General features: G+C 30.9%; 5 protein-coding genes across 5 annotated transcripts; 2 read left to right on the top strand and 3 right to left on the bottom strand.

Annotated features, from left to right (window-relative positions):
- The first annotated feature begins 6,219 nt into the window (after positions 1–6,219).
- On the top strand, positions 6,220–7,994 carry LOC138181965 (acylglycerol kinase, mitochondrial-like). The gene is given in 8 exon segments (XM_069117384.1): positions 6,220–6,445; positions 6,447–6,506; positions 6,585–6,858; positions 6,861–6,975; positions 7,053–7,167; positions 7,263–7,438; positions 7,504–7,650; positions 7,726–7,994. Coding segments are annotated over 8 exon segments (1,230 nt in total). The 5' UTR covers positions 6,220–6,371.
- A 74-nt stretch (positions 7,995–8,068) lies between these two features.
- l(2)dtl (WD40 domain-containing protein denticleless) lies at positions 8,069–11,262 on the bottom strand. The gene is made up of 8 exons (XM_069117381.1): positions 11,075–11,262; positions 10,659–10,903; positions 10,365–10,545; positions 10,060–10,288; positions 9,771–9,976; positions 9,488–9,690; positions 9,195–9,405; positions 8,069–9,120 (listed from the first exon to the last, which is right to left on the bottom strand). Exons 1-8 carry the CDS (start codon positions 11,115–11,117, stop codon positions 8,444–8,446), a joined length of 1,995 nt encoding a protein of 664 aa, XP_068973482.1. The 5' UTR covers positions 11,118–11,262; the 3' UTR covers positions 8,069–8,443.
- Positions 11,263–11,307: 45 nt separating this feature from the next.
- Positions 11,308–13,730, top strand: Mtpbeta (mitochondrial trifunctional protein beta subunit). Its single transcript, XM_069117382.1, has 7 exons — positions 11,308–11,496; positions 11,838–12,000; positions 12,069–12,444; positions 12,526–12,700; positions 12,761–13,041; positions 13,111–13,416; positions 13,505–13,730. The coding sequence occupies exons 1-7, from the start codon at positions 11,442–11,444 to the stop codon at positions 13,547–13,549; spliced, it is 1,401 nt and encodes a 466-aa protein (XP_068973483.1). The 5' UTR covers positions 11,308–11,441; the 3' UTR covers positions 13,550–13,730.
- On the bottom strand, positions 13,633–14,863 carry Ski6 (exosome complex component Ski6). Its single transcript, XM_069117385.1, has 3 exons — positions 14,566–14,863; positions 14,196–14,489; positions 13,633–14,107 (listed from the first exon to the last, which is right to left on the bottom strand). Exons 1-3 carry the CDS (start codon positions 14,737–14,739, stop codon positions 13,763–13,765), a joined length of 813 nt encoding a protein of 270 aa, XP_068973486.1. The 5' UTR covers positions 14,740–14,863; the 3' UTR covers positions 13,633–13,762.
- Positions 14,864–15,155: 292 nt separating this feature from the next.
- On the bottom strand, positions 15,156–16,897 carry mRpS31 (mitochondrial ribosomal protein S31). Its single transcript, XM_069117383.1, has 3 exons — positions 15,809–16,897; positions 15,548–15,744; positions 15,156–15,475 (listed from the first exon to the last, which is right to left on the bottom strand). Exons 1-3 carry the CDS (start codon positions 16,777–16,779, stop codon positions 15,243–15,245), a joined length of 1,401 nt encoding a protein of 466 aa, XP_068973484.1. The 5' UTR covers positions 16,780–16,897; the 3' UTR covers positions 15,156–15,242.
- Between the last annotated feature and the right edge of the window lie 19 nt (positions 16,898–16,916).

The following is a 16,916-nucleotide window of genomic DNA, read 5'->3' as shown; positions in this document are numbered from 1 at the left end:
TAATAACATTGTAGCGAACACCAAGTAGATTTCGCATAAAACTTAGTCGGCTAGAAACAAAGTAAACAAATAATAATCTTATCGACCGGAATTACTGTTTTATCAAGTAATCGATCTTTTACAGGTTCCATAAGCGAAGAAACAATTACAAAAAATTGTACAATTTATAAAATAGTATCAATCGTAATCTCCGTATTACGATAATCCCAACAATACTATTTGTTGACTAAAATTTTATAATCAATCTTCTGATATAGAAAATTGAACGTATTTTTGCGTTTCGAGTAAAACTTCATTAACAACTTTGTTACTTAATTTCGTATTAGGATAAGGAGATTAGAACTTTACAAAGTTTGTCGAAAAATCTCTTTGAAGATCGCTTTTAAAATTATCTTCGTGTTAATTTTCTGAAGGATTCGATATAACTCTGTGAAGCATCGATTCGCAACGTTCACATGCTTGCTGTTGTAGAACCAACGTTCTACAAAGGAAGAAACATTTCAAAGACGATGCATTCGAGTCGCAATTTTACGCACAGCTGACTTCGCTAACCCTTTGCTGTCAGTTGGTTCCTGCCTAAAGCAACAGGTGGTCGTCGATGTCACGTGTCGATCCTGGAAACAACCTGCAATTTTGCATTTTGCAATCGCAGAATCTAATCAAACCAGCTACAACGATTTGAATAACGTAACATGATACCACCGACGTTAATTTTGCAAATTATTCGGATAAAAATAGGCAAAGATTCGACTATAAATTTCAGCGAATATATCGGATATAGAGAAAGGTTCTGTACCGCTATAAATTAGATTTAGCTGTATTTTTTAGAAGCCTGGGATAATTTCAATTGTTCGATACTAAAGATACAAAGTGTGCTTTTCCACGAACAAAATCTGATAATTAAAACTAATATAAATAATATCTATAAATAAGATCTAATTTCCATTTGTTAGGAGGTCGCGATAATTTCAATTGCTCGATACTAAAGATATCAAACTCCCCTTTTCCACGAACAAAATCTGATATCTAAAAGGTACAAATCTGATAATTGAAAGTAAAGTGTAATAGATGGAAAGTAAAGATCCAGAAAATCGGAGCAACGATACGTATAAGGAAGATTCAAAAACTTCGAATGAAAATTGCTATTTTATAAAAATAAGAAGATTTAATAATTCCAATTAATGTTTATTATTTTAATATTTAATCAAAGAGACGTCGCACGTGAATGAATTACAAAATAGCCTTTACCAATCCTTTAGTAGCTCGTATATTCTTCGATAGGGATTTTACAGGTGTACATTAATGGAAACAACATCGTAAATGACTCATCGTAAATACAGCCGGAGTTTTGTGTCCATCACGCTACAAATCGTTTAATACGTGTTCGATACAATTTGAACCATCTATTTTAATAATCGGTAGACTTCGTTCCTATACATACGGTAGACAGATATACGAAAATATCATATCGTATAAAATAGTAGCAGTAGTATCACCACCAGTTTTGTTCCCACGGATTCTCCTTTTATATACGGTACCCTCTCATTGACCTTCGATATTTCCAGCTTATCGTTCTATTTCGTAACAAACCTTATAAAAATACGATCTTCTAACTCTTTATTTGGCCATCGTTCCATTCTTTTCTCGATTCGTTTCTCTTTCTAATAAAAATAAACAACCTTCCTTTCTTCGTTTCTGAATTTTAGATATATTGCGTAAAAAGTACGATACTCAAAGAGCTACAATAAATCGTAATTTTGTACTCCGTTTCTCTTCACCTTCTTTTTTTACTTTCAATTAGAAACTACGTACGATAATGAATATATGAAATCAAATAGTCCCACCAAAATCAACCCCCAAAAATCTCATCTTTTCTTTGCTTCTCCACTTTGACGAAGAGATTAAGAATTACCACAAATGAATTATACAAGGACGAATCAATGATAGCAAAATAACAATGTATCTTGATAACGAATATTAATGTATTTCTGAAAAAATATATAAAATATTGAAAGTAAAATATCCATTACGATATCTAATAAATGAAACGAATTTCCATTTTGATTTAATTTCTTCAGCGATTTCCTTGAAAAAAATATGTATCTATAAAAATGTACATCCACATTGTTCGAGCAATAAGCATACAAAATGATACCTAAATATATAAATAAGAAGTTTGATAAAGGCTTAATTAAATTGTTGTCTCAGCCTGATATCAAGAAACTACTAAATATCAATAAAATAAACAAGAATTCTTTTTAACCGGACATTGAGAAATCATATTTTATTTTTAAAATAGTACCAAACATGAAACAAACAATAAACTTTGTTAAGCAATTTGTCCGATAGTTAACCAAATTATCCTCGATCGTTTCAATCAATCGCCAAATAAAGAGTTAAAACGCTTTCACCTTATAGAGCAAAGAATCGAAACGATTACAGTGGTCGTCGCCTCGCTAGTTGCGCGTGTGTCTCGACCGTACATCGTGGAAATTTGGTTCAACATCCTCTCGTTCACGTCGAAATAAGCTTCTAAACCGAAACTCAGTGGCATTGGAAAAATGGTAAAGATGGAAAAATTCGATGCTTTCTCTCGATTTTGCATGGTCGTTTTCGTCAATAAATAAATAAAAAAGAGGAAAACAAGTGAAAAATCACGGAAGGATTGGCGCGTTTCACGCGCCTCTTATTATCTACAAAAAGCCATATTAGATGAGCCATTCGATGACGAAAGACTCTTCTCACTTTTCTACTCCAACTTCCTTTCTTTTGCTCTTCTAATTTTCTCCTTTCCTTTTCGCTCTTTTTCTCTTTTAATTTGGTTGTTCGCTTATTATTTCTCTATCGTTTCTTTTGTACTTGTTTTGTCCCATTTTTAACCCTTAAAGGCTACCATGAGCGAAGTTTCACTTTGTGCACAAATTTTGTTTCTTCGTGATATATTAATCGTACGTTATATTCAACGTTACTCAGAGTTTTGTCTTATATTAATAATTACAAACGATAAATTTCCTACTTTTTTATTGCATACAATAAAGACAACGCTGAAACTGATTGACTGAAACTAATTTGAGTAAACCAACAGAAACTAATTTTTTGAAACGCGCTATAAATTCACAATCGACTAATATTCCTAGTTATAAACCTTTGTATTTCTAAATATCAGACACTCGAGTATGAAACCTATAGTTTACTCTCTCTTCCAACAAATACAATTTAAATTGTTGCTGCGAGCCCGTCAATTGCATTTGCTTGACTTTGTCATTTATGAAAATAACCAAAAATGTGCCGAGCCAGGGGTGAAATTTCATTCACGATAGTATTAACGTGATTTTCTTGAACAACAGCTTCTAAGGGTTAGTTTTCGTTTTATCCTCGGTTATATTCACCTCGAGGAACTGAACAGCGGATCAGAGGACTAAATAAAGGATTAAAGGCATTTCGACGCGAGTTCGGATTAAAAAATGAAGACGAAAAGAAATAAACGAGGAAAGAGCTTTGATTTCCATCCACGAAACCAAAAACGCACTCGGGGCTGTTGTACTATGATCCATGATTTTTTTATTAAACAAATTAAATACAAAAGATCGCATCTTTTTTTCTCTGTTTTCCTTGTTGCTCGTACTGTCGACCGCGACGCGCAGTCGCTCCATTCTCCAGTTGATATAAATAATTAAAAACAACAGAAGAGAACGAGGGAGGGCAAGGAGCATTAAATAAAAAGTAAAAGAAGTCATCGAAAGGTAAAAGGAGGACAGAGCTCGTGGAAGAAGACAGTTTAAAGGCTTTTTCTACATGTTCTGACACTCTCTCTCTCTCTCTCTCTCTCTTTCTTTCTCCATAAACATACTTGCATGCGCGCATTACACAAACTCTACGACAAGGTGGATCGTTTCGTTTAAAATTAAAGGAAGAAGAAGAACTCGAGCTTCGGCAATTCAAGACTAGCGAAAGCTTAATAATCGCCTGTGGGTCATCGTATTACTCTCATTCGAACGATTTCGCTCATTTCTTACAATTTTTTCGCTTATCTCGCTTTCATCTCAAACCACGAAGTTCAATTCATTTTCAAATTTAATAAGAATGCGTTTTTAATCGAATTACGTTACGTCATATGACAAACGTCATTAGTAATTTGCCGATTTCATTCGTCGATTTGTTAAATTTGAATTTCGCGGGGAAATGAAGCGCAAATTGAAAAATTCATAAAGAGCGGCGAAATCGCGAAAATTGAAATAATCGGTGAGGCGTAAATGCTCCTTGGAATGAACCGCGTATCCTTGAACCGCCAAAGATGCAAAAAGAAAAACGAACAGAGAAAAGGAAAATTCACGAGCACGAAGATCGTTTCGGGGAAAAGTTTATAAAACAAAACACAAAAGATGATCGATCTTACGATAAAAAGCTCGGATGAAAAAGAAAAAGGAACGGAAATAACATCGTTTTCCTGCCTGTTTCGTTCGTTTGCTCCTTCTACGCTCGAGTTACGAAGAACCTTCTGATCGATATTTTAAATGCTGCTGGACACAACGCTCGCCATTATCAAACACTTCCTCCGAGAACGTTCGATTAATTAATAATATTTAAAGGTCATTAAAGGATATGTACAAAGAGATATTAATATGAATATGCAGTAAATGTCGCCGTTGCCGCAGGATCCACGCGAAACCCAGCAACTAACATGGATTTATCGATCGTCCTATGGTTCGACTTGATTTGTTCGCACGGATCGAACGTGACGTGGATCAACACGGTATTCAACAATCTGCTAGTGTCTTTCGTGTTTTCCAAAACAGGTCTGATCAATATTAACATATTGAGAATAGTCTGTCGCGTATGGGAAGTATTTGTGTCGGGTACGATTCACGATGGGACGCAACAACGTGGAATGTCGATATACGACACGCTCGAAAGCCTCAAGAATTAGCTTTTTTCAAGAATTTTTCCAAGAATTTTAAGCGTTTCAGAAGCTCAATAGAGAGAAAAGAAAAAAAAAGGAAGCACCGTGTTAATCCTCGAGACTGCTCGTTTTGCACGCGCAATTTTACCAGATCGTTCATCGCGAAAGGAGATGCCTTCGAAATTAGGCCCTCTCTACCCTAATACAACCGCGTTTTCGTATGTTCGATATCATCGACATAGATAGTTCTCGAGCCTTGCGCGAGAACGAATTTTTTAGATCGCAGAATTTTTCGTTTGCACAAATCACTGGTATTTGAGCTCGGAGGTGCATCACCTCTCAAAACAGATCCTGCACCACACACAGGTCACATACGAAATGTTTCTTTACAAAATGTACAATGACACACCGGTTTAACATCTGGTGGTACTTTTTCCCCCTTCTCTTTTTCAATTTTTGCTTTGTATCTTCTTCTCTTGATGTAGATAAATGAGACGAGCGATAAAAATTGCAAAAATCTTTTTTAATTAATACTGCGGGAAACACGTGTGTATATTAACAAACACTTTTTCTTTTCTGTTCCCTGTTTAGGAAATGAGATATAAAGAGACAAAATTTATAATATCTCTATTGATCTATTTCTGAAATTTTCCTGTTTTATAACGTTGACGCGTAGCGGCTGCAATTCCGTATTTGGTCCACGTTTTGGACAAATAAGCTTCAAATATGAAAAAGTGATCAACGTGATGATAAAAACTAATCGACAAACTTCATAATGATACAATTTTCATAATTTATCGATCATAGATAGAGCAGCTATTCTACAGAATGTTTGTACGCATAATATGTACTTTCTTTATATTTAATAATTTGAAATTGTGATATTACATTAAATCAGATTATTATATTATCTTACCGTTTATCAGCAATAAGAAAATGTATTATTTGAAATTTTATGATTTTAATTAAATTCGCAATATTTGTTAATTTTTCATGCGTGGAATTTAAAGGGAATTGTAAACTATTCTAAATATGTGAGTATCAAAACCATGCTCCTATCAACTTGTAGTTTGTATATAACAAGGTGCTTGTAATAATAGTGATTGTACGTTCAATTTATAATACCGCGTGATTAGAGGAGTTAGGAATTAAAAACTTTTCAGAAAAGATTTTCATAAAGTTATAAACTTCTTAAAGTGTTAGAATTTTTGTTGAAACACTGTGTTTCATAAATTTTTAAGAAGTGTGTGTACTGATAAAATTGAGATTATTTTATTACAGATAATAAAAATTAATTTTTATGTAAAATGATTAAAATGCAGACTTTATTTATTTAGAATAAATCTTCGTAATGTTTGTGTACTTTTGACAAACTTTCAATTGTTTATAAATATTACTTGGCGTACAATGTACAATACATAAAGTACAGATTCATGAAGGTTATGTTATCATAAACAGAAGTGTTTCAAAAATGACCAAAATATTAAGCTTTTTCCGGACTATACGAAATAATATGGAAAAATCTCTGGTAGCATGTGCAGCTGTTTCCAACAAATATAAAACCGAGCCATGGAACCATTATTTTAAATCCAACTACTAAAAAAAGGTTTTGCTTATGTTTGATATGTAAATTATGATTCTTTTTATAGTTTAATTACTGATGAACTTCTATCCTTACTTGTAGGAAAGCTAAAAAATTATTTCAAAATTATTGTGAACCACTTTTGCATTTAGGTGGAATTGCTGTAACTATAATACAGACAGAATCACAAAATGATACTCGTAAAATGACAATGGATTTAGATATATCTACTGATGCTATCGTAGTTGCAGGAGATAGTACTTTATTTGATGTTTTAACTGGATTATTAAGAAAATATGATCTTAATCTTAATTCAGTCAAACAATGTCCCATTCGTATTTTACCATTGAGGCAAACAAACAAAATTGCAAAATCCCCTTGTATCATGAATATGATGATCTATCTGATATAAAACAAATGATAGAGGCAACAATGGTAATTATACATGAGAAATTAAAAATGATGGATATGATTGAAGTTAAACCTATTGATGTATGTTTCTGTTATATACATAGCAAATTTTTAACTTTTTCAGTAACCAAAAATCTCATATTGTTTTATAATTAAAAAATAATCACAAAGAACCAGTAAAACCAACTTATGCTATGGGAACAATTGAATGAGGTGTATGGAAAGATGCAAATGCTTCTGCTAATAAGTATTGATACTGAGGATTTTTAAGAAAGTACATATATGTTTTTCCTTCAATATTTTGGAATTTGCACAATATTCGCATTAATGTAAATTTATATTACCTAATACCATGTATTTACTGTACAGATATGTAACTTATATATTTAATGGTTATAAAGAGAATTTAAACAAATATTATGATGCAATATTAAAATATGCACTTCCTTGTGAAGGTTATTCTCGTTATAGTCATAACAATCTAATTTCTAATTTAAATACAAGGTGATCGCATGTATTTCTACCAAGAAATAATCCCGTTAGAGGTGTGTTTTGTTATATTCAGTACATATAATATCCTGAAATAAGCACAGGATACCATATTTTTTAGATAGCGTTGATTTTAGTAAAAGAATAAATGAAAAACGTAACATTCTCCATGAACTACCTATATCAACTTGTAAATTACACGTAGCAACTTCTAGTATAGACATGTTACAAGTTTAATAATCACCACCATCTTTAAAAGTAAAAATTGGTAATTAAACATATATCATATGGAATAAAATTATATATATAATCACAATCATGGAAAATTACCTCTATTATGTAGGTCCAAAGGATGACAATTACTTTTCTTTCGTATCTGAAGGTTGGAAGAAAGAAAAAGGTAATAAATAATTATGTAATCAAGTAGTGGGAACAAAAAGAGTTGAATTAACTCCACGAAAGGTAAAATTTCATAGTTTGAATATTCTAAATTTTAAACATTATTTAATTTCTATATATTGATTCATTTATGAACTAAAGGCAGTTGAAATTAAGCTACTTTCTCAAGCAGTAAAAGTATTTTGTTCTCGACTGAACAAAAAATATATATGATGGAAATAAAATTTAAGATCTGTTTATTTGTTTTAAACCTTCATGTGTTACTATATTGAAAAAAAAAGAAAATATTAGTAAAAAAAATTAACAAAATATTTTATTATTGTAATATATTATAAATATAATTTATGATTGCGTATAAAAGGTATGCTGTTATCACTCAAACATGACACTTGTGAGTATATAATCTATTTTCACCTACTTTATAACACTTGTATGTCATATTTATCTTACAGTATGATATTTATTGTTTCAAGTCTTATTAAATTTTTATAAGGTACTACATCGTAAACAACAAAAAGCGCGCTGATGTTTGTATCACATTCATAGGTTAACGTTTTGAATGTAATTTTTTGTTATAAAACATTTCTAATAAAAAGTTTATATGAAATTTAACACAGATAAAATGCAATCTTTCTGACAAATAAAGAAATTCATGACTATTTTTAAGATTTTGCAGAAGGTATTACATTATCATCACAACACATATTTGTTTCACAGTCTTTTCCAGTAACTTTAAAGAAATTTAATAAAGAGAGAGGAGAATTTCTCGGCATTTTAGATACTTTTTGTGGTTCTGTCGATCGTGATCTAGTATTTCTCCTAGCAAGCACTGTACAAGAAACAGGGCTAGCCGACTTTTCTGATAATGTTTTTCTGACTTTTCCATATTTTTCTCTTCGTATTCTTGTTAACCAATCGACATTTTCTTTGTACTTTTCTGGAGATAACTGAAGTAAGTGCGGCGCTGTGCCATCAATTACAAAATTTGGAAGATTCAACGTAGGTGAAAAATGAATTTCGTTATTCCTGTTTTCTCTACTAGATGAACTTGTACTGGGTTCATCAGATTCGTAGCCTCTGTTCAGTGACAAACTATTATCATTACATGGACTAAACAATCTTCGTGCACCTCGATTTTCTAAATGAATACGTTTTGCAATGCGAGCAGATGTGAGGTTTTCTTGTATAGGAGATAAAACTGACTTAAATTTTCCATCAGACCAGGATCCACTCATCATTTGAAAATAATTTCTTTTCATTGAAGTAGTAACATTACACTGATTTCGACTATCTTCTACTTGATTGTAAGCATCTGATGAACTTGGTCCAGGTGTAGCATCTAATGAAAGAAAGAAAATAACATTGATAACAATATAGTAGTTATGATAGTTTAAATATTTTATGATTACATACTAGGTGTGGTATCAGATCCTGGTGTGTGTTCTTGAGATATAACCCAACGCCGCGTAATAGTTGGTGTAGTTTCAAGTTTTAGATTTTCCAATGGATTTTTATTAAAGATAGCTTCTGCACGACCACGTATTTCTATTTCTTCATTATCTAGTTTATGTTCATGGCCAACTCTCCAAATTCGATGGCACGAATCATCAGAACATGTTACTATCTATTTGATTTTCAAAGGGGTATTAATGTTACATATAATAAATTTTAATATTAAAAATCAATAATGATATCGTTGTTAATACTTTTGTTTCTCGAACACTACACCAAGCAATGCAAGTAACTTCTTCTGTATGTCCTAAGAGTTGTACAATTGGGGCTCCTGGTTTGTTTGTGTGCCAAATATATGCAAGTTCATCACTGGAACCACTAGCAAGATAACGTCCATCAGGACTTAAACAACTTTTAACATAATAAGTACGATTTTGATGTCCATAAAATTCCGCAACTAATATATGCAAAAGAAATAATAATATTAGTATTATTTTAAAATTTCGTATCAATAATGTTTCTTATTATTATTCTTACTTGGTTTAGGATTGTAAGATGATATATTATATGCATATATAATATTATCCATACAACTTGCATATAGTGTAATTGTTGCAGGACATATTAACAATGACGAAAATCCATTCCTTGTACTATGTCCAGTATAATTCATTGTATGTTTAGCTAAAGGATCTTTTTTGTGAACAGTATAGTTTTTACGCAAATCCCAGACTTTTATTAAACTATGTCAATAATATAATTATTATTTTATTTGTCCATATAATTAGTAATTCATATAAGTGTATTTTTAACTTACTAAACTTACCCATCTCCAGCAGAACATGAAATTAAAGTGAAATCATCTTGAAATACCAAACCAGTAATACTTTGTGCTCTGGATGATTGAGTGATTACCCTACGCTGTCGTACATTACTTATATTTCCAACATTATGTGCATTAATAATACAATTATCTGGTTTAGGTCGTTCATAATGATTAGCTCTAATATCCCATACCATGATAGAGCCATCTCTAGCTCCAGTTGCAAATACAGCTAAAACATTTTTTTTAATTAATATTTTGTTTTGTGCAATATGTATGTCAAAGCATATTAAGTATTAAAGAGATACCCTGATCCTGATAACGAAACACTGCAGTCTTAACACTTCTAATATGAGCATGGAAACAATCAATTTGTCTTATTTCAGAACCAGATACATCCCAAAGTCTAGCAGTATGATCTCCAGATGCTGTAACTAGCTTTAATTCTCCTGGCATCCAAGCAACATCAAATATTGCATTACGATGTGCCTGAAAGATATCAATTAAATATATTTTTCTTATAGACTCTTAATAATATACTTTATGGTAACTTGATTTTATAGGTAAAAGATTAAAGACTCAATAAAATATAATAAGCATACCTGTGTTCCTTCCAATGGTTGATTTGACATATTTTTGATATTTGTATCTTGTAATGCAATCTTTCCATCTTCATTAGCTAAAGCAATTATTTGTTCGTATCCTTTTGTAGTACAAAATCGGCATGCAAAAACTGGTGGTTCTGGATTAAAATCCAATGCATCTGTATTTGGCGTTATACCTTTATACACATCATCTTTATAACATTTCAAACGATACAAAGCAACATCATAATCGTGTATTGATGCTGAAAAAATGTTTGTTTCTTTAAAATTCACGTTTTATCTTAAAAAATGAATATCATGCACAATCATTAGATTAAATACAACATTATGTTTGGTCACGTATAACCTATCATTTTATATTCGCAATATATTTCAAAATCTTTTATTATATACGTTCATAAAATGCAAATTACCAGATCCTTTTTCTCGTTCTACAATAGAATGCACTAAATTCATTCTGAAACTGCATGAAATTAATATTTATTACACAAAATAGTGTAAATACTTAAAGTGTAAGCGGGAAAATCTGTCAGTTTTCCCGCACTTCTATATCAAGATAGTCTAATAGGGACATTCAATTATGGTTGAACAATGGCAAGTTCACAAGTAAAATTTTTTGAGAATAAGACTGAAATAAAGATCAAAGTCCACGTCATGTTTAACATTTACCGGTACCCGAGAGGAAATGGTAGTACATAACTAACTAGTAAAAAAGAATAGTAACATATATAAAAAGAAGCGAAATTTTTTAAAACTGTTAAATTTAAAGTAATTTTGAACATGCATTCTCTCGCAAAAAATAGTTTTTTAATGAAGAGAGGATTTCCTAAATATGGTATGTTAAATTACTTTGTGCTATGAATCATTGTAGAACAATAAAAACAATGCAAGTACATGGTTCGCAAGTAATGATTCTTAATAATTTAGGTACAAAGTACAAAATCGGAACTTTAAAATAAAAATGATTTAATAACTTTTTATGAGCACTGATGCTATTTATACAATATAATGATTTTCTACTAATATATAGTCAGTCAATAAATTTATTTAAGATTCCTAATTTTATAACACACTTATTAATATTATTTATAGCATAATAAAATAGATAGAATTATTTCCAAGTGCAAAATATACTTATTAAATACGTTATGAATGTGTAATTTATTTGTACTTTAGGTTCTGCAGTAAATTATTTAAAAACAAATAAGTTTTATGCAACTAAAAGCAATCATGCTGCTAAAAACATCGTATATATTGATGGTGTAAGAACACCATTTTTGCAATCTGGAACAAGTTATAAAAACTTGATGGCATATGATCTTGCCAGACAATCATTAGTGTAAGTTAACCTAAACACTAATTTTTATGTTAATTCAATTATAATAATATATCATATTTTATTACAAGGGCCTTGCAAAACAAAATTAAATTTCCTAAAGAAATTGTTGAATACATTGTTTATGGTACAGTAATGCAAGAAATAAGAACTTCAAATATTGCTAGAGAAGCAGCTTTAGCAGCAGGATACAGTGATCGTACTCCTGCACATACTGTAACAATGGCATGCATCAGTAGTAATCAAGCTCTTACAACTGGTATGGGTTTGATTGCATGTGGTGTGTATGAAGTGATCGTTGCAGGTGGAGTGGAATTCATGTCAGATATACCAATTAGACATAGTAGACGTATGAGATCATTGATGTTACAAGCTAATAAGGCAAAATCAATTGGGAAAAAGTTACAACTTCTTACTAGTATTAGACCATCATATTTTGTACCAGATGTATATTACCTTTTATAACAAAATTATACTTTAATTATATCTACTTATATATTATATTTAACTGTACTTATATAATCGTAGTTACCTGCAGTAGCTGAATTTTCTAGTAATGAAACTATGGGACATAGTGGTGATAGATTAGCAGCTGCATTTGGAATTTCAAGGAAAGAACAAGATGAATATGCTTTGCGTTCACATACTTTGGCTGCTAAAGCACAACAACAAGGACACCTCACAGATGTAGTTCCCTATAAAGGTAATATTAAAATAAACGAAATAAATAAAATATGTTAATTGATCTGGGTACCTTTTCTAGTTCCAAATGTAAGTGAGGTAGTAAATAAAGACAATGGTATTCGTGTTTCAACACCTGAACAATTAGAAAAATTAAAACCAGCATTTGTCAAACCATATGGAGGAGTTACTGCTGCTAATGCATCTTTTTTAACTGATGGAGCATCAGCAGCTTTGATAATGACAGAAGAAAAAGCTCTTCAACTTGGTCTTACTCCAAAAGCATATTTAAGAAATTTCACTTATGTTTCCCAGGATCCTGTTGATCAATTGCTCTTAGGGCCAACCTATGTTATACCACAAGTAATACTTTATTGTCGTTAAATGTGCATGTTTAGAATTTTAACACATAATGTTTCAAATAAATTGTAGATACTCCAAAAAGCAAAATTAAATGTTAAAGACGTTGGAGTGTGGGAAATACATGAAGCTTTTGCGGGACAAATTTTAGCTAATTTAAAAGCATTAGATTCTGATTGGTTTGCACAAAATTACTTAGGAAGGTCTTCAAAAGTAGGAGTACCAGATCTTAATCAATGGAACGCATGGGGTGGATCTTTATCAATTGGTCATCCATTTGCAGCAACTGGAGTTCGGTTAGCTACACATACCGCGAACCGACTTATCAAAGAAGATCAACAATTTGGATTAATTGCAGCTTGTGCAGCTGGAGGACAGGTAAAAGACGTATAACAAATAATTTACAATTATTATTATCTTATATTTATATTAAATAGATTTATTTTAATAACTATATAAATTATAGGGTGTTGGTATGATTATGGAAAGGTACCCTGGTGCTAAGGTTTGAGATGCAAAAAGGGGAAAACGAATGAATATAAATATTCTAAAGGAAATGTGGATATTACTTTAAAGAAAAAAGATTGTGTACAATTATAGTGTATGATAAAATATATATATTCTTTATAAGATAAATATATTAAAAAAAATTTTGTATATGATTTTTATGAAAAAAATTGTGTATTATTTGACATTTTTTGTGTACAATTTTTTATTAATATATCTAATTTAATGCAACATGAAAAAGAGAAGGAAGTGATTGTTCTGTTAGATATTGTCTAACTGCGTGATCTAAAATAGTTTTTATATCTTGACATCCATATAATACACGAGCTTTTAAAGACTCAAATTGAGACAAATGCAACCTTTGGCCTGCTCCTTGCGCTACTACTATCAAACCATCTTTTGATTTACTATCACTATTTGGTAATGCAACAACAGACAAAGTAACACCAGGAGCACATTCTTCTAGATAATTTGCATCTAGTACTCCTCTTCCTAATGTATTATCTTCATCTTCCGAAGATGGATTATTAATTAATGTTACAGTGCAACCTATAGCATAATTCTATAAAAAGAAAACAATAATAAATTTAATGGTAAAGGTACTTTTTCCAATGAAAATTACAGGACATTTGTTTCATTTTATATATTACCTTGATAGGAATTCCAGCATCAATTAAAGCAAGTGTAGCTGCATTTACAGATGTACAATATTCACTTCCATCAATTTGTAATGCTTCTACATAAATATCTATCTGTGAGCGAGGATATATTTCTAAATGTATTATGGCTTCCATTGCATGTTTTAATTGAAGAGATCTTTCTTGCGACTTTCTATCTCCTCTTGGTTTGCGTTTACGTTCTCCAGAAGATAAACTAAATACCGCCATGCTATATTGACAATTCACTATGCCTTTAGTTGTATTCCTTCCTGTAGAACCTCTTGGCTAAATAAACATAACATTAATCGTATATGGTTCAATGTATTAATATAAAAATTATAACGTACGATAAGTTGTTAACCTGATGTGGCCCATATACTGTAACCAAAATTTTAGTGTTACCCTGCTCGATATAAGCACTTCCATCGGCTTGACCAAAAACACCCATTTTTACACGAATCTGCCTTAATTCTAATGCTCGCCTACCATCTGGACGTAGCCCACTTTGATCTTCAATATTTTCTGCTTCGATCATTTTTCTCAAGAATTTTAAAACCAATGTAACCTATAAGCCTATAAGGTAAAACTAGATCGTGGATTTGGACCGGTCTTAAGTGAGTCCCTTGAGTGATTTGACCCAATCGATCTCAACCTTAGCTGAAAGTACAAACTATTGAAGATTTCCTTATAAATTTATAAGAAAGTATTGCATTGATATATCTTTTTTTCATAAATTAATTTATTTCAAATGTTTAAATCTAATTTAACTATTTCATTTATTTGAATTTGAAATATCAATACTTTCATAGGTTTTATTTAACCAGTAATGTTTATATACATATAGTGTTTCATAAACATTTAATAACGTTCTGTTATAAAACATTACATAAAATATGAAGACAGTGAAATGCACATAAAATAAGATATTTTTAATGAATAACAACTACATAATTATGTGTAACATTTTATTTCATCTTTATTTTTAAAAAACAGTTAATACATTTCAATTTGTTTTTTTGCCAGTTTTTTGTACTAGTTCTATCCTAAAACTCCTAATTTTTCTAATAAATCATGTTTATCGTTAAAATAATTTTTATACCACATTATATGATTATACTTTTCTTCAATTGTCATATATGGGTTCTTTGAAAGTCCAACACATACCAATTCCATAAAATGTCGTATTGGACCCTTAGGAGGACACCATGGTATCAACTCACGTTCTAAGAATACATGCTTTGAGAAATGCACATTTTGCTCCTTTTCCATCCCTATATATCATATAAAGAATCATATTTATAAGTTATATATAAAATAACACAGTCTAATTTTTCTACTCATACCTTGTTCATTATCTATAGGAAATTTCCATAGTTTTCCTTCTCTAGTCCATTGAATCATTTCTTGAAATGCATTTGTAGGGTATTTAGATAATAAAAATTCCAATTCCTCCCTTTCCCAAGTGTCCCACATTTTAAATTTAGGAATATCGGTATTTTCCACAAAATCGTCGAAGATTCTTTCATAATCTGTATTATCTCTATAAAAAAATTTTAAATGGATTAAACCATAAATTTTTAGATTTATTTAATAAAATATGCAACCTCTCATTATCATCAATGATACTGAATCCCTTTTGCTGCTTCATTAGTTTTCCAATCACAGATGAATTTCCCTGAATTATATATTTTTTCATTTCAATTCTTGATGGTTTCTTTTGCGTTTCATATTTTCTTTCAAACCTATCACGAACATGCCCTACTTCCTCCTGCTGACTTTTTAGCTTATGAATTATAGATGGTTCCATTTGTCTTTTATATTTCATTTCAAACTTATCATCAATATCCTTTTTCATACTTGACTGGCTTTTAAGTATTTCAATTCTTGATGGTTCCTTTTGCGTTTCATATTTTCTTTCAAACCTATCACGAACATGCCTTACTTCCTCCTGCTGACTTTTTAGCTTATGAATTATAGATGGTTCCATTCGTCTTTCATATTTCATTTCAAACTTATCATCAATATCCTTTTTCATACTTGACTGGCTTTTAAGTATTTCAATTCTTGATGGTTCCTTTTGCGTTTCATATTTTCTTTCAAACCTATCACGAACATGCCTTACTTCCTCCTGCTGACTTTTTAGCTTATGAATTATAGATGGTTCCATTCGTCTTTCATATTTCATTTCAAACTTATCATCAATATCCTTTTTCATACTTGACTGGCTTTTAAGTATTTCAATTCTTGATGGTTCCTTTTGCGTTTCATATTTTCTTTCAAACCTATCACGATCATGCCTTACTTCCTCCTGCTGACTTTTTAGCTTATGAATTATAGATGGTTCCATTCGTCTTTCATATTTCATTTCAAACTTATCATCAATATCCTTTTTCATACTTGACTGGCTTTTAAGTATTTCAATTCTTGATGGTTCCTTTTGCGTTTCATATTTTCTTTCAAACCTATCACGAACATGCCTTACTTCCTCCTGCTGACTTTTTAGCTTATGAATTATAGATGGTTCCATTCGTCTTTCATATTTCATTTCAAACTTATCATCAATATCCTTTTTCATACTTGACTGGCTTTTAAGTATTTCAATTCTTGATGGTTCCTTTTGCGTTTCATATTTTCTTTCAAACCTATCACGATCATGCCTTACTTCCTCCTGCTGACTTTTTAGCTCATGAATTGTAGATTTAGCTTTATCTT

This window comes from Bombus flavifrons, chromosome 7, assembly GCF_040668555.2.
Source record: "Bombus flavifrons isolate JBK064 chromosome 7, iyBomFlav1_principal, whole genome shotgun sequence".
Classification (NCBI taxonomy): domain Eukaryota; kingdom Metazoa; phylum Arthropoda; class Insecta; order Hymenoptera; family Apidae; genus Bombus; species Bombus flavifrons.
Note: the sequence above shows the minus strand (reverse complement) of the source record. Positions and strands in the feature narration are given on the sequence as shown.

Coding starts and splice junctions, on each gene's coding strand:
- mRpS31 (XM_069117383.1), bottom strand. CDS start 16,779: ATGAAAAAGGATATTGATGATAAGTTTGAAATGAAATATGAAAGACGA. Junction 15,745..15,808: donor ATCATTGATGATAATGAGAG/GTTGCATATTTT, acceptor ATTTTTTTATAG/AGATAATACAGATTATGAAA. Junction 15,476..15,547: donor TCCTATAGATAATGAACAAG/GTATGAGTAGAA, acceptor TATGATATATAG/GGATGGAAAAGGAGCAAAAT.
- Ski6 (XM_069117385.1), bottom strand. CDS start 14,739: ATGATCGAAGCAGAAAATATTGAAGATCAAAGTGGGCTACGTCCAGAT. Junction 14,490..14,565: donor CAGTATATGGGCCACATCAG/GTTAACAACTTA, acceptor ATGTTTATTTAG/CCAAGAGGTTCTACAGGAAG. Junction 14,108..14,195: donor ATGCTGGAATTCCTATCAAG/GTAATATATAAA, acceptor TTCTTTTTATAG/AATTATGCTATAGGTTGCAC.
- Mtpbeta (XM_069117382.1), top strand. CDS start 11,442: ATGCATTCTCTCGCAAAAAATAGTTTTTTAATGAAGAGAGGATTTCCT. Junction 12,701..12,760: donor AGATGTAGTTCCCTATAAAG/GTAATATTAAAA, acceptor TACCTTTTCTAG/TTCCAAATGTAAGTGAGGTA. Junction 13,417..13,504: donor CTTGTGCAGCTGGAGGACAG/GTAAAAGACGTA, acceptor TATAAATTATAG/GGTGTTGGTATGATTATGGA.